The following is a 13,620-nucleotide window of genomic DNA, read 5'->3' on the forward strand; positions in this document are numbered from 1 at the left end:
TGTTACGTTGGTTTTTATATCTGTCCCTATGACAGTACTGTTTGATTACTGTAGCTTTGTGGTATATTTTGAAATCAGGAAGTGTGAGTCCCACTACTTCATTCTTTTTCATGATGGTTTTAGCTATCCAGGGCCCCTTAAAATTCCACGTGAATTTGAGAATCGGATTTTCATTGTTTGTTTATTAAAAAAGGCTGTTTTGACAGGGGGATTGCATTGAATTTGGAGATTACTTTGGGGTGTATTGCCATCTTAACAATATTAAGTCTACCAATCCATAAACATGGGATGTCTTTACATTTGTTTAGGTGTTCTTTAATTTCTTACAAAAATGTTTTGCAGGTTTTACTGTATAAGCCTTGCACTTCCTTGGTTACCTTTATTCCTTATGCTTTTTAATTCATTTTGGTGCTATTGCAAATGCATTCCTTTTTTTTTTTATTTATTTTCTTTGGGATTGTTCATTGTATAGAAGGAAACCCTGGTGGTGTAGTGGTTAAGTACTGTGGCTGCTAACCAAAGGGTCAGCAGTTCGAATCTGCCAGGCGCTCCTTGGAAACTCTGTGGGGCAGTTCTACTCTGTCCTATAGGGTCGCTGTGAGTCAGAATCGACTCGACAGCACTGGGTTTAGCATATAGAAATACAGTTATTTTTTGTTGTTGATCTCGTATCCTGCAACTTTGATGAAATAGTTTATTAGGTCTAATAGTTTTTGTGGATTCTTTAGGATTTTCTAGATATAAAATCATGTCATCTACATTTTTAAAGACATCTGTAGACCTATTTATTATTTTTACAGAAGTGTTTTTCATATTGCAGATAACAACCTATTAATGGATTTTGAAGTAAGTTGAATATGGAAATTTTGTCTCGTAAAATTTTTGTGTATGCAGCATATACATATGCGTTTGAGTCCTTGTGTAAAACATATTTCATTCTATGAGTTGCAGTTGAAATATTTGGAAGTTGTTGGTTTATACCATTTTTCAAATTACATAATTGGAATATAAAATTAGGCGATTAGCTAGATAAAGCTGAGAGTTCCAGCAGTTTAATATCGTTGAAAATGATAATTCTATATTGGAAGCGGTTTGCTGTATAAAAAAATAATTGAGAAAAAAAAAAAACTCTCTACACAGGAGCTCTGTGGATAAAAAACTTGTGAGATTTTTGCTTCAATGATTCCTAATGAATCAGTTCTTAGGCTGTTTTAGATACTATTGGAATTGTTACCTACTCAAACTCAAGATTATTTTTGGGAATGTATTTTATAAAAGACAATAATCTATTAAAATGCATAAGCCGCTTATTGCAAATTAAAACAACAAAAAGCTATGTTATGAAACATTCTACAAACTACAAAGACATCTTTTACTTTCCAGTAGAAATTATGAAAATATAGCAATGTATATTTTCAGTAAGTGTGTAAATATCAAATTTATTGAATATAGTGAAGAATTCAGGGAAAATTTATAGCTTTTTAATGCAAATGCGTAACTGTGGATAAGTCACTGGGCTTTTCTTAGTCTCAGTTTCCTTCACTGTAAAATGGGGTAATTCAGGCTTATATCGAGGAGTAGGAACCCTGGTGGCGCAGTGGTTAAGAGCGTGGCTGCTAACCAGTAGGTTAGCACTTCGAATACACCAGCTGCTCCTTGGAAACCCTACTCTGTCCTAGAGGGTCACTCTGAGTTGGAATCAACTCAACAGCTGTGAGTTTTGAGAAGTAACTAATAGTATGCTGTCATGCTATATATGATGTGTCAAATGTAATACCTAGCAGATGATAGTCAATAAATTAAAAAAAAAAAAAAAAGCCAAACCTGCTGCTGTCAAGTCAGCCAATTGATGGCAACCACATTTATTACAGAGTAGAATTGCTCTGTAGGGTTTTCTTGGCGGTAATCCTTACAGAGCAGATCACTAGGTCATTCTTCCATGGTGCTACTGGTGGGTTCAAACCACTGTTGTTGCTGTGTGCTGTCAAATTGATTCCAACTTAATGTGACCTAAAGTGACAGAGTAGTGCTGCCGCATAGGGTTTTCTAGGCTGTAATATTTACAGTAGCAGACCACCAGGTCTTTTCTTCTTCAGAGTGGCTGGTGGTTTTGAGCTGTCGACCTTTGAGTTAGCAGCCGAGTGCTTAACCATTGCACCAGCAGGGCTTCTTAAAAACAAAAACAAAAAACCAAACCAGTTGCCACTGAGTTGATTCAGACTCATAGCGACCCTATAGGACAGAGTAGAACTGCCACATAGTGTTGCCAAGGAGCACCTCGTGGATTCATACTGCTTGACCTTTTGGTTAGCAGCCATAGCACTTAACCACTATGCAACAAGGGCTTCTTAGCCTTTAGTAATTGAGCACAAACTGTTTGTGCCACCCAGGGTCCTCCTGAATGAATGAATGAATGAATGAATCTATTTCAATAAACAATAGCTGTTAAAATACCTGAGTTATGATTAAAAAAAAAATGTTTTTTTTTTGGTACTTGTTAAATTGTAGTAGCCTTTCTGCTCCCAATGAAATCTTTGACATATCTCTGATAATTTTTAAATAACAGCTAACTGATTCCAGTAAGCTCATACATGCTGTTGAATGTCGTGTTAGTGGACCCCTTTTCCCACATAATTGTGTAGACCTTACTGATGGTCTTATGATGCATTAAACCTTTGGTGATGGGAATTGCCTTGCTTTCTGATATGAAAATCTGGATATACGGACTATGTCAGTTTTTAAGGTACCAAACTGCAGAATAACAAATAAGCACCGTTGTTTTATTTTCCTCTTTGTAGTTATGTGCTGCTCATCTGCCGACCGAATCAGAGGCACCAAATCATTATCAGGCAGTATGTCGGGCACTGTTTACAGAAACAATGGAGCTGCATACCTTTCTGACTAAAATTAAGAGTGCAAAGGAGGTAAGTACTACCGCTGTGATATTTCTTCACACTGTGAAAGATAAAACTATTTTCAGCATTGTCGATTGTATTATTTTAAAAAATTCATTAGCATCCTTCTGGTTTGTGCTAAAAAGCAATTAGGAAAAAAGCCACTTAGGCAAAATTAGAAATGTTTTTCAAAATATCAATACTGTGTGTCTGTTTCATAAAACTAATATTTTCATAAAACTTCTTTACAAATGCAAAATAAATATTACTGAATTAGTTTAATCAATTTCCCATGTGACTTGCTTTTCACCCTTTCTTTTGTCCGTTTGGAAACATGTTCATACTTCTTTCAAAAGGAATAAGGACTCACAAAGGAGGTGACACTCACATCTGATAATTTAACTATTTTAGAGTGGGTTTAATTAAATATTTGATGAGGGAAGTTGGAATTAATATCCAGATAATCCAAAATCTTATTTTAGCTATTCGTTTATTATTTATCAATGTCTGTGAGTTAAAAATGTTATGCAATAACAAAAGGTATCAAGAAAACGTTCTGCATCCCACTTTGGTGAGTGGCATCTGGGGCCTTAAATGCTAGCAAGTGGCCGTCTAAGAAATACCAATTGGTCTCAATCTACCTGGAGCAAAGAACAGTGAAGAACACCAAAGACAGAAGGTAAATATGAGCCCAAGAGACAGAAAAGGACACATAAACCAGAGACTACATCAGCCTGAGACTGGAAGAACTAGATGGTGCCCAGCTACAACAGATGACTGCCCTGACAGGGAACAAACAGAGAATCCCTGAGGAGCAGGAGAGAAGTAGGGTGTAGACCTCAAATTCTTGTAAAAAGACCAGACTTAATGGTGTGACTGACACTAGAGGGACTCCGGAAGTCATGGTCTCCAGACCCCCTGTTAACCCAGGACAAACCATTCCTGAAGCCGACTGTTCAGATAGAGATTGGACTGGGCTCTAAGACAGAAAATGATACTGGCGAAGAGTGAGCTTCTTGGCCCAAGCAGACTGTGTGGGCAACTTCTGTCTGGAGGCGAGATGAGAAGGCAGAGGGGGAGGGGAGCTGGTTGAATGGACAACGGGGTATACAGGGTGGAGAGGAGGAGTGTGCTGTCTCATTAGGGGGAGAGCAGCTAGGAGTACATAGCAAATTGTGTATAAATTTTTGTATGAGAGACTGACTTGATTTGTAAACTTTTCAGTTAAAGCACAATAAATAAAATAAATAAGTAAAGCTGATAAAAAAAAAAAAAAGTTATGCGAGAGTCCAAAGAGGCTCATTCTAATTATTTTAAAAGGTGGATCACCATAATTTATTTTACACAGATTGTTGGGAAGATTAAATGAGATTCTGTATAAAACACTTCGTAGGGTATCTGGCACAAAGTAAGAGCTCAGTAAATGATAGGTAATGGCTATCATTTCTTTTATGACAAAGTACAGAGTTTGTTTAAAACTTACTATGATAATATCATTTCAGGAGGGACACATGTAAGGTCTGAGAGAGAGGAAGGAAAATACAAAACTGGCGTGCCATATTAGACTAATCAGCCCTGACAAAAAGTAGGTGGCAGGTGTCTTGGCTGGATCACTCTTCAATCCGTTGTATATGTAGTAGTAATAGCCCGAATCATTCTTTTGTTCTATCCAAGGTACTGCTTTAAGGTGCATTTTATGATAAGCTAATGAAAAAACTATGCTTGTTTTTTTCTTAAGGATTTTATAAAACTGGATTCAAGAGGAAAGTCTTCACCGGGGTGGAAAAGGGTGAACTATACGTTATTTAAAGAATAATTACATTTTTACCATTTCCTAGCTATTTCTCTTGGACATAACCAGAGAAAGTAGAATTTGATCAAAATCTTTCAAGGAAACAACTGAAAGCACTTCCTCGACTAAGGTTTATGATGTAGTAGAAAAGATTGCTTTTGAAGGGCATAATTGCGTTTCCCATCTTGTTAAAGTTGTATTTGCCTTCCTCAGAGTAACAAACATTATTTTTGGGGTGAAAGTATAATTTTGGGGGTTAGTAGAGTAAATTAAATGGGTTTTGAAAGTCCTTCCAACACAGACATTCCTAGAAACCATTTCTGTGCTTAAAGAACAATATTAGTGTTTTTATTACTCTAACCCAATGGGCTTTTAAAAATATATTTTTTTACTCTTGTTTAAAACTTTGCTTTACCAGATATGTAAACACATTTGTTTAAGCATTATTAAAGTTTATTTAAGAAAAAAATCTCAGATGCAGTAAAAGAACACCAGTACCTGAAATCTTCTGTGGCTATGTGTCAGTGCCAGCAGCAACTGACCAGGCTCTAACACTCTGGGGCTCTCAGACAGTCTTGGCTCCCAAATACCCAAGACAGCTTTATACAAAGGCTGGGAACCTCAAGGCCAGGCTGCTACGGCACATCTCTCATCTCGTCACCCTCTGACCCCATCCAAAATGTAGATGTCTATAGCACCAGTTCTCTACCTGTTTTTTCTTCTCTTTCTACTCTGCCCTTGCTCTGTTGATCTCCCTGTCAGCCTTTTCCATTCTTATCTCTGAAAACTATGCTCCAGACCACTTTTTTCCCCCAGGAACAGTACTTTATCTTGCTTCCTCTCGTGGGAAGCTGCTCTCTCCTCCACATCTTCCTGTCTCTACTGGAATGAAAAAAAAAAAGAAAACTGGTAATATTCTCTCTCCTGCTGTTGATGTTGTGTGCCATCGAGTCAGTTCCAGCTCATAGTGATCCTATAGGACAGAGCAGAACTGCCCCAAAGGGTTTCTTAGGCTGTAATCTTTACGGGAGCCTAGCAACAGGTCTTTTGTCAGTCGGAGTTGTTGGGTGGATTTGAACTACTGACATTTACGGTCAGCAGCTGAGCGCTTAACTGTTGCGTCATCAGAGCTGCGTCTTTGTATTAACCTGTTGCTGTTGATTCTGACTCATGGCAGCCCTATAGGACACAGTAGAACTGCCCCATAGGGTTTACAGGGAACAACTGCTAGATTTGAGCTGCTGACCTTTTGGTTAGTAGCCAAACTTTTAACCATTGTGCCACAATCCATCTTTACTATAAAAAAAAAAAAAAAAAAAAATTTTTTTTTTTTTTTTTTTTACTGTGCATTATTATCCTGCTTTGCAAATTAGTAAACTGAGGGTTAGAGAAGTTTATTTGACTAGGCTGACATCGAAGTAAGTTCTTAGCATTTATTATACCCTATCTTTACTATAAAAAAAAAATAGGGTATAATATCTTTACTATAAAAAAAATAGGGTATAATATCTTTACTATAAAAAAAAATAGGGTATAATATCTTTACTATAAAAAAAAAATAGGGTATAATAAATGCTAAGAACTTACTTCGATGTCAGCCTAGTCAAATCAACTTCTCTAACCCTCAGTTTACTAATTTGCAAAGCAGGATAATAATGCACAGTATTGTTATGAGGGTTAAACGATGTAATCAAGGGAGGCTACTTTATAAACTGTATGAATATGATATAGGACAGTAGTAGGGACTGAAGCTTTAGGAACTGATAAATAATTTCACTCAACAACAAAACTGATTATCAAAAAGTTACCTAGATAGCAATGGACAACACCATTAATATATTTCATTTTTTCCAATAAAATAATTTTACATTTGAAACTGCCAAGTAAATTCTCCGCTCTTCCCCAGAATAAGCTCACTGGCCATATTCACGTGTAGGATTCTGAGCTACAAAGGTTTCACTGGTGGGAGGGCAGGTGCCATCTTTGTACAACCTGCTGCACGAATGGACTGCTTAAGTAGTCCCTACGTCTGTACTTACACGCGAGGATATCAAATAGTGTATGAGACTTACTTTCAAGAATATCAAATTGCTTTAAAGACACAGTTTATCCAAATCTTCTCTACCATTCCGAGAATAACCTTATAAAGGATTGCATTAATTGTTTAAGAAGGAAATCCTCACATCATGGAAAAGGGATTAGAATGAAAACGAATTTGCTTTCTAACAGTGCTTTGGTGGTCAGGTTGAGTAAGTATAGTTACCACTTTATAGAACACTATGACAATTATAAGTAGATTATGGTTTTTATATTTTAAAGAAACTGTCAGTTTAGTATATAAGGAATTCAATGGAATTATATAATTAATACAATTATATGTATATGAGCTAATGTGTATGAAAAATTTCTGATACATTCAAGAAAGCCTCATACATTAGAGAATAAAAGGAAATCCATTTGGACTCTGTAAGACTTTATTTCTAAAACCTTAGCACTGACAGACAGTTTATGTGGCATAAAATCTGTAATTAAATGGTAAAGAATGTTCCTAAGTGTCTGGACTTCCACATGCTGTACTGTTTGTCTTACTGGGACTATTAAATGAGCTTTTATGGGTAAATTTAAAGAATGACAAGGACTCCTAAAGACCTCACCTATACCCCCATCAAAGTTCTCCTGTTATATATTGGCCACAATGTTTCCAGTAAGTCAGAGACGCTTTCAAAACTGACTTCTGACTTTCAATCCAAAGGTAATCCCTGAAGTTATGGGAAAACAGGAGTAACGTATAAAATAATTTAGTTCAGTTCATTGCTAGAGAGTTTCTTAAGGGCCACTTACTACCCATAAAAAAAAACCCATTGCCATCGAGTTGATTCCATTATTAGGAGCTCTGGTGGTGTGGTGGTTAAGGCACTTGATGGCTAACCGAGAGCTTGGCAGTCCAAAATCACCAGCAGCTCTGTGGCAGAAAGGTGTCGCGGTCCAAAATCACCAGCAGCTCTGTGGCAGAAAGGTGTCACGGTGTGCGTCTGCAGTGATTCACGGCCTTCCACTCGATGGCAGTGGGTTAAAAAAAAAACAACAACAACTGGTTGCTATCAAGTCGATTCGGACTCATAGTGACCCTAGAGTAGAGATGGATTGTGGCGCGATGGTTAAAAGTTTGGCTACTAACCAAAAGGTCGGCAGCTCAAATCTAGCAGTTGTTGCCTGGAAACCCTATGGTTCAGTTCCCCTGTGTCCTATAGGGTTGCCTTGAGTCAGAATCAACTCAACAGCAACAGGTTAATACACAGATGCAGCTCTGACGACGCAGCGGTTAAGCGCCCAGCTGACCGCCGTTCCGTTCTCATCTCGTTCTTCAGTCCAGCAATGGTGTCCTAATCTGTTATTGTTGTTTTCCTATACAAAGAGGCAAATACAATAGATCATGTTGGGAAGAAGTTAAAGAGAGTTTCTGAATGAAAATGTGGCTGTATACTTTGATGTAGGCTTTTGAGCAGGCTTGGGAAGGAAGTCTGTGTGAGCCAGAGAGAATAGAAGGTGGGAGTTGGGGGAGAAGAGTTGCTGAGACAAGGTGTGTGTGGCCCACATATGCACAGAGAAGGGGTGGGAGAGCAGGGTGTTTTGGTAGGCTTAGGTGTGAAATAAGAGGGAGATATGAAATGGGGGAGGGCAACAGAGTGTCATAGAAATATCAAAGATTGAGATCAGAAAATAATCTTAAGACTAGAAAGTCAGTTGATTTTATTCTGGCATGTCCGTGTTGTTTTTAGAGGGTTTCCCTAGTCTGGTCTATCATTGCCTCCATGTTGAGACTGTAATGTGCCCCCCCCCCAACAGTTCTCCAGTAAATACGTTGTTGCGCAGTAGAGCTGTAACAGTATTTATTATACTAGAAGAAAACTTGATGTACAGAGAAGTAGTAGGTGGTTAAAGAGAATCTCTTTTGACACACAATTTCATCTTAGTGCAAATAACTCATCTTTTATATATTTTACAATTTAAAATATCTTAACACCAGTCCTCTGTGAAAGCCCGTTTATTGTTTATGAATCATATTCTGCCATTTATTCATGGGACCTCTTTAGTCATCTGGGCTTTTCTGGGCTTTTCTTTACTCATCTTCAAGGGGGTGGGGGGTGGGGACAGTAGGGATGGCGGGAGGGTCTAGATAGGCTAAGATTCTATTAATTTTACAGAGAAAATACAATTCATGTGATTAAATCTTTGCTTTATTCATTTAACTAGCTTTTCCTCATTTTTGTACCAGTTTTGTTGTATAGGCAAAATGTATACAGATAACCATTTTAGATTCATACCCACTAAAATTTGCTATCAAGTTGTTTTATGCTGATATATATTATAATTTATTTTAAATTTGAGATGGATTTCACTAGAAAAGAACTCAATGTTATAGAATTTCAGGATCCTTTGAATCAGAATCAATTTGATGGTACTGGGTTTGGTTTTTTTTTTTTAATATATGGACCTCTTAAAAAACACAGATTTAATTTTCTTATTGGTAATCTAGCTGTTAATGTTCAATATTTACATTATTACTAAATTAAAGTTAGTATAGTCAAAAACTCTTTATTTTAAAATCTCGTAGAAAGTCCTTGTAAAGAAGTTTCTAAGATAATATTATGAATGAGTGAAGAGTAAAAATAATTGAATATTATGAATGTTACATGTTCATGTTATTGCAGCAAGAATTTTATATCTTAAGGCATGTGAAAATACATTTTTTAAGTCACAATTTCTGTTTTCTAGGAGATTTTGTCCTCCAAATGATGAAAATGTTCTCTCCCCTTGCACTTTGATACATCACACACATGAATAACACTGGCATAGGTTGGAATATTCTAAATGTTTTGACCTTTGAGGGATGAGATATCTAATACAGTTAAGCCATCTTGGGTTTCTTCGGAGGCAGGCTCTAAAGCTGTGGATTGTCATTTCTGATTATCTGATTATCATCATCTTTTCTCAGTGTGGCTGCACCAGCAATGTTTAGTTAGTTTCTTGTTGGCATCTCAAACCCCTCTTACAGATTCTGTCTTCAGTTCACCCTTTCAGTTATAATTTTTCATTCGTATCCACTGTATCTCAGATAGAAAGGTCATCTCCGCAGCCTCCCCTGAGCACCCTCATAGCGAGCACATACAGCCTTGTTTTAAAACCACGCTACCCTCTATATTTCCTTCCCAGCAGCCATCCGTGGTTGTCTTCTTGATCTCTTTTCTTACTCATTGATACCTGCCACGACAGTCTGATCTCACTGAGGGCAGAGGCCTTTTCTCCCTAATTCACCGCCCTATCCCCAGTGCCTGTCAGGTTATCAGGACTCTTAAGTATTTGGTCGGTGTTGGATGAGAAGCTGTGTTTCAGCTATTACATATCTGTTTACTCACCGTCTATCTTGACCCTGGGTCGCCTGATCCTCTTGAATCCTCTCCTTTATGCTCTCACTGCCTCTGTCTTATCTTGCCTGCGCTGTGGCAAAGCCTCTAATTTTGTATCCCCTTTCACATACAGTTTATCTTCAGTGTGAAGACCTTGTCAACTCCTTGGTGCTTAACCAATGGAAAGTTTAACTCCTTAGCATGACATACGAGGCCTCCCACGGTCTGGCCCCAAAGTAACCTCTAGGGCCTTCAGTACCACTCACCATCATGTTTACCTGTTCTGCTTATACTTTCTCTAGGTCCTAATCCTCCAAAGGCCTTTGCACCTACCTGAAAGGTCCTTTCTTTCCCCTCTTCTCTCACTTAAAAAATGTCTACGTTCCCACAAGACTGAACTCAAATGTATACCCTTCCGAACTGCTTTTCTTGAGTGAAGCTGATTTCTGTATTCTCTGTGTTCATTCGTATAGCACTGTACTCTGGTTTCTATCATTTATCATAAGTTTACCTGTGTTTCTTAACTAAACTGTGACCTTCTTAAGAGCAAGGACCATGTTTATATTGCTATCACCTCAGAAACCCTGATGGCATAGCAGTTAAGAATTTGGCAGTTCGAATCCACCAGGGGCTCCTTGGAAACCTATGGGGCAGTTCTGTGTCCTGTGGGGTCACTCTGAGTTGGAATTGACTTGAGGACAATGGGTTTGGTTTGGTTTTGGTATCATAGAATCAGGGACCTAAGGAAATGCCCCATAATCTTTGTAGATACGTTGCCCGTGCTGCTTCCTTATGGAGTGTTTTGTTTTTTTTTTTTTTAAACCTTAATAAATACTGCACTTCAATGCTAGAGTTGGATTCTCTTTAATATATTTCCATTCAAGAAGAAAGTAGAGCACGGCAGCATCAGCCTTAAGTTCCCTTTAGCAAATCACCAGGGTTTGGGGAAGGCACCGGAAACCTGAACAGCTGACACCTACTTCCTGCCATTCTGGCCCACAGCTCTCCTTGCATATTCACCCAGTATCTGAAGTGGACAACTTCAGATTGTGGGAACCTGAAGAATAGGAGGCGGAGCTTCAGTGCAACTTGATATATTTTTACTATTATTGTCCTTTAGATGAAGATTTACAGAGGAAATTAGTTTCTCATTAAACAATTAATGCACATATTGTTTTATGACATTGGCTGCCAACCCTAGGATGCTCTCCCCTTCTTGACTTTGAGTTCCCCATTTCCATTTGTCCAACTTTCCTGTCTCCTCCTGCCTTCTCCTCCTTGCCCCTAGGCTGGTGTGAGTTAGAATTTTGCTCTCCATTTTTCTCCAGCTCTGTCTGGGACCTTCTATTGTGATCCCTGTCAGAGAAGTCCGTGGTAGTAGCCGGGTACCATCTAGTTGTGCTGGTCTCAGTCTGGTGGAGGCTGTGGTAGTTGTGGTCCATTAATTCTTCCGACTTATCTTTTCCTTGTGTCTTTGGTGTTCTTCATTCTCCCTTGCTCCAGACGGAGTAGTTTTTTGTTTTTAAATAAGAAAAAAGAAAGGTTTATTGTTGCTTTAAGCAACTAAGTTTTTTTTTTTTTTTTTTAATAATATTGTGTCTTCGGTGAAGTTTTGCACAGCAGTTTAGGTTCTCATTCATCAATTTCTATACAGGTTGTCCAGTGACATTGTTTACATTCTTCACAATGGGTGAAGAATGCATATTTTCTGTTCCTGGTTCTTCTAGTTCCATTAATCTCATGTCCTTACAGTCTCATCTTTGTTTTAAGTTAAATGTTGACTGTTCAGTCTTACATAGGTGATATTTTCAAGGAGCACGGTTTTTACTGGTGGTGTTCATTATTTTTTGAGGTGACGTCAGGGGTTAGTTTCAGTTCAGGGTTTGAAGAGTGTCTCAGGGTGCTAGTCACGGGGTATTGTGGCCCTGATCAGAACTGTTGGTAGTGGCAACTGGGCACTATCTACTTCGTTTGGTCTCAGGGAAGATGAGACCATGGTTAATGTAGTCTGTTTATCCTGTAGACTAGTTTCTTCTTCGAGTCATTGGTTCTGTTCTTTCTCTTTTGCTCCGGAAAAGAAGAGTCCAAAAGTTGTATCTTAGATGGCCACTTACAAGCTTTTATGACCCTAGACACTACTCACCAAACTAAGATTTAGAATATAACTTTATGAACTGTATTATGCCAAATGATCGAGATGTCCCACTAGACTGTGGTCCTAATCCTTCAAACCCAGAAACCCAATCCCATGAGGTGTTTGATTATGTCTAAGAAGCATCTGTAACTGTGCCTCCTGTGTGCTTTATTATATACATTAGTCCGCCCTTATCCGAGGGGAATACATTCCAAGAACTCCGTGAATACTGGAAACCCTAGATATTACCGAATCCTATATATACTATATATATATATGTACTATATATATATATGTACTATATATATATATATGTACTATATATATATATATACACACACACACTATGCTTTGTCTTACACATACATACCTATGATAAAGTTTAATGTATGAATTAGGTACAGCAAGAGATTAACCACAAGAATAATTAAATAAATAATAAAATAGAACAATTGTAATAATATAATTATAATAATATACTGCATTAAAAGTTATGTGAATGTCGTCCCAGTGGAGGACAGAGCAGGAAGGCACGAGATTTTGTCATGGCTACTCATTTAACATTTTTAGACCGCAGTTAATAGCGGGTAACTGAAACTGCATGTCTTAGTCCTCTAGTGCTGCTATAACAGAAATACCACAAGTGGATGGCTTTAACAAAGAGAAATTTATTTTCTCACAGTCTAGTCGTTTACAAGTCCAAATTCAGGGTGTTGGCTCCAGGGGAAGGCTTTCTTTCACTGTCGGCTCTGGGGGAAGGTCCTTGTCCTCAATCCTTCCCTGGTTGAGATGCTTCTCAGGTGCAGGGACCCTGTGTCCAAAGTACACGCTCTGCTCCGGGTGCTGCTTTCTTGGTGGTATGAGGTCCCCAAATCTCTGCTTGCTTCCCTTTCCTTTTATCTCTCAAGAGATAAAAGGTGGTGCAGACCCCACCCCAGGGAAGCTCCCTTTACATTGAATCAGGGAGGTGACCTGAATAAGGGTGGTGTTAAAATCCCATGCTAATCCTCTTAACATAAAATTACAATCACAAAATGGAGGACGACCACACATGGCCTAACCAATTTGCTACACAGATTTTTGGGGGGACATAATTCAATCCATGGTACTGCGGAAAGCACAACCATGGAAAGGGGGGACTACTGTATGTGAATATATGTGCATATGGTTACGTAGATGCATATACTTATGCATACATCTATATATCCACACATTTGGAAACCCTGGTGGCATAGTGGTTGTTACGGCTGCTATTCAAAAGGTTGGCAGTTTGGACCCACCAGGCGCTCCTTGGAAACCCTATGGGCCAGTTTTACTTTGTCCTGTAGGGTTGTGATGGGTCAGAATTGACAGCAGTGGGTTTGGTTTGGGTTTGGGTTATGTACATACCTA

General features: G+C 38.3%; 1 protein-coding gene across 7 annotated transcripts in view; it reads left to right on the forward strand.

Moving 5' to 3' along the window:
- SPIRE1 (spire type actin nucleation factor 1) overlaps positions 1-13,620 on the forward strand; it is a 366,727-nt gene that overhangs the window by 177,982 nt on the left and 175,125 nt on the right. For all 7 annotated transcript variants that reach the window (XR_007519293.1, XM_049900991.1, XM_049900993.1 and 4 more), the window contains exon 4: positions 2,799-2,924. Coding sequence is in view for 6 of the 7 variants with exons in the window: in XM_049900991.1 (XP_049756948.1) it covers positions 2,799-2,924 (126 nt within the window). In the remaining variant the exon portion in view is untranslated. The remainder of the gene's footprint in view (positions 1-2,798; positions 2,925-13,620) is intronic.

Source organism: Elephas maximus, chromosome 11, assembly GCF_024166365.1.
Source record: "Elephas maximus indicus isolate mEleMax1 chromosome 11, mEleMax1 primary haplotype, whole genome shotgun sequence".
In the NCBI taxonomy this organism is placed as follows: Eukaryota; Metazoa; Chordata; class Mammalia; order Proboscidea; family Elephantidae; genus Elephas; species Elephas maximus.